This window comes from Priapulus caudatus, unplaced genomic scaffold (assembly GCF_000485595.1).
Source record: "Priapulus caudatus unplaced genomic scaffold, Priapulus_caudatus-5.0.1 Scaffold1169, whole genome shotgun sequence".
Taxonomy (NCBI): domain Eukaryota; kingdom Metazoa; phylum Priapulida; class Priapulimorpha; order Priapulimorphida; family Priapulidae; genus Priapulus; species Priapulus caudatus.
The window spans coordinates 31,343-34,991 of NW_014578230.1; the positions used below are offsets into that span (position 1 = coordinate 31,343).

At 39.3% G+C, this 3,649-nt stretch overlaps 1 protein-coding gene across 1 annotated transcript; it reads right to left on the reverse strand.

Moving 5' to 3' along the window:
- Positions 1-1,685: 1,685 nt before the first annotated feature.
- Positions 1,686-2,751, reverse strand: LOC106815647 (cytochrome c oxidase subunit 7A-related protein, mitochondrial-like; the record flags this gene model as incomplete). The annotated part of the gene is given in 2 exon segments (XM_014820138.1): positions 1,686-1,974; positions 2,530-2,751. Coding segments are annotated over 2 exon segments (366 nt in total), but the record flags the coding sequence as incomplete, so codon positions are not given.
- Between the last annotated feature and the right edge of the window lie 898 nt (positions 2,752-3,649).

Genomic DNA, 3,649 nt, shown 5'->3' on the forward strand with positions numbered 1-3,649 from the left:
CATACACGGTTTCTTGTCACATATCTGCCCCTCCAACCCAAGAAACTGATAGCAGATTACACTTAAAACATGTTGCCTTGCATAGCACGCACCACAATTTCACTATTACAATCAGAGCCAAGTTATATCCAAAATGAAAGTGTCAATGACACCATAGCTCACCACAAAAAAAGTACACAAATGAGCGAGTGCCAGCAAGTCATTTTTAATTCAGCAACTACCCACCTACATTATATAAAACAAGAGTATATATGGGAGAACTAAAACAACAAAATTGAATGAATCTAGATGGCCATTTTCAAGTGGGCGTGGCTTGAAAGTAGGTCAACTGGCGTGCTCCAAAAATAGGCCGTTCAAATCTCTCCCATAGGAGTAACAACTATGCAATTTGAAACATGTGGGTCAAACGGTTCTTAAGTTATCGTTGACCGTAAGCAGACACTGAAATGCATAGTAAAATTGCCAAAATCTACCTAATTTGCATAATTTAAAAAAATATCAAAACCTGTGTGATATGTTTTGGGGCCAGTCCTTATTCATTCACATACCAAAAATGAGCAAAATCCGTTGAACCTGAACTGACTTATGGCCATTTCCATTTTGCCAAAAAGTGGGCGTGGCTCGAAAGTAGGTTGACTGGCGTGCTCCAAAATAGGACGTTCAAATCTCTCCCCTAGGATTAACAACTGTATGCAATTTGAAACATGTGGGTCAAACGGTTCTTGAGTTATCGTTGACCGTAGGCAGACACTGAAATGCATAGTGAAATTACCAAAATCGACCTAATTTGCATAATAAATAAAAAAATAAAAACCCCTGAAGAAACAAACAACTAGAACATGCAAAATTTGTAACAGGCACCGACAGATTTTAATAAATGACGTAGCGAAAATTTGTCACACACTCATGACCAACACATCAACAATAGCCAGTTATAACAGCATAATAATCCTAACCTATATAACATATTAGTTCATCTAGTAGAAGTAAAATGTCTAAAACATTCATACACATGCTTACACATATACACGTGGCACGGCACATTATTTCCTTCTAGAAATTTGTTAGAAAGAATTTCGTTTCCAAGAAATTTTATTGAAAAATGGAAATATTTACTGAGAACTGAGTTCCAAATATTTACTGTGAATTGGGATTTACATTAGCCCATCAGGACCCTCATACTGGTTACATTAAAGCCGCACTATGCGCATCCAAACGCTAATTTCTCCAGTACTAGACTAGCAAATACTTCGTGTCATGCATAATCACACTACCTTATGGCAAAATAAACTCTAATTCCTCCCATTTCAGTGCGCGTTTGCTTAAAACCCACAAGAATGAGGTGCGAAATCTGGTAATCTGGCGCCAACGCTAAATTGTTTGCCAAACAATTTCGCGAAGAATCGGTTAGGTGACGTCACGTGTTTTTATCTTTGCTACGCCCGTACCACTGTACCGCAGCACCGCTCCACGGTTGCGTGGCAGAGCAACGCGAAAGTGTCAACAACATCGGAGAATTTGAACAACATTGGAGGTATTTTAAAATGCCTTTTATAAGACAACGCGCAGTGAAATGGGAGGAACTCGAGTTTATTTTCTCATAAGGTAGTGTGATTCTGCATGACACGAAGTATTTGCTAGTCTAGTACTGGAGAAATTAGCGTTTGGATGCGCATAGTGCGGCTTTAATGCACACATCTTCTACAAAGATATTTTCAAATTAACTGAGTGTAATATTGGTCTATGCAGTTCATGTAGGTTTTGAACTTCACCAATGCTAATAAAACTGCTGCTCCCCCCAAATATATTTCCTAATAACACGAGGACTTGTTATTGTGATTTTTTTGGAAAAGCCATGTCATATATTGTGTAGGCAGTATAGGCAACACAAATTCCACATAGCACCATGGTGGAAGAGAAGAGAACTCTGTCCACAGCTCCTCGCTTTAGATGGATTGGCACACCATCAGGTTTCTGTCAAAAAATGTATTGAAAATATCAGGATGCCATTTTTCACTACAGTAAAACTCGCATAAGACCCCATCGTCTAACTCGCCCGATTTTCTCTAATGATAAATCCATTTGAATAGCCCCGCCAAAGTCGTCATTCACAAGCCGTTATTATGTACAAGTCGTCGCCCTCAGACAGGTTCCATGTAATACAAACAACATTAAAATTCTATCTGTATGTCGTCATCAGAAATACCGATGGCACAGTGTATGCAGCGAATTCCTGGTAAAATGATGACTCATTGTTTTGAAAAAACACATATGCAGACACTCCAAGTCGTCGAAATGCTGGCTTTGTAAGTCGTCAAAGTGACGATATACATGCATAAGTCGTCATTTTGGAGACTTACACATATATGTCGACAAAATGATGACATACACGTATATCGTCATTTTCATAAGTCGGCACAAAAATAATGGTCCCAAAAGTGCCGACTTATGCGAGTTTTACTGTACTCTATAAAACTACCAAAGCAAAAATGCACATTCTAAACGTATAAATGTCGAAAATTGCCATACCGTAAACAGCTCCTGTAGCTGTTTTATTCGTGGATTGCCAGCTGTCTTGCTCACATCTACCCTTGCATCAAGTTTCGAAGCTGCAGTTGACATCGGTGCCGGTTTTGATGCCATGGTCGGTGGTGCCTTTGCTGCTGCTACAGCTGATGCTTTGGAAAACTTTACCTTGCTGCTTTCATATATCATTGTTGGTAGTTCTGTAGTTGGGAGTGGCCTAAGTCCCTGTTTTAGCAAGAATCTAGTTTACTTGTCTTAAATAAGTACATTCGGTTGGTTGATAATAGAACTAATTTGGTTAATTTCTACTCAACCGTGAAATTCAAACGTACTGCTAACGTTTCGCATCCTAACAGGATGCTTTTTCAAAGCTGACTGACATTGTCAGATTTGACCACCAGATGGTGTAGTGGTCAACAGCTTGGTCCACACATGACTGAGTCTGTATCCCCCTCGTCTCGGTTCATGTTCGGGGTCTTGCGAATCCAGATGTCTTCCTTGATCCAACGGCTAATTGGCAGGATAAGAATCAGGCGTTGGGTCAAGGTATCCAACTAGATTCGCAAGACCTCGAACATCAACTACACTTGACCACTACACCATCTGGTGGTCAAATCTGACGTCAGTCAGCTTTGAAAAAGCATCCTGTTAGGATGTGAAACGTTAGCAGTACGTTTGAATTTCACGGTTGAGTAGAAATTAACCAAGTTAGCTCTACTCTAGTTTACTTGCATTTTTCACACAAGTCATGTAAGCAATAGCCATGTAATAGACATTAATTACCGTGCCATCTGTTGTACATTACCACAGAACGTAATTTAACAAAACTGAAACCAGTAGAGTACCAGTATTCAACATTGTTGTAATTTCAGTTACGTATTACAACCGAATTTCCACAGAGTCTAATGGACGTCTGCTGATGTTAAATCAAGATATCTGACAATGAGAGAGAGTATTTTACTCATTATTTTTAATCTCTACAAAACGCCCATAATTGTAAACTATTAGGCTAGAGTAACGAATGAAGTTTACTTAGTGTGGTCTTATATTAGACTAGCTGCGGGTACCCGCTGCGCTGGGTAAAATCGTGCTACTAATTCATACTACTAATAATGGGACACAA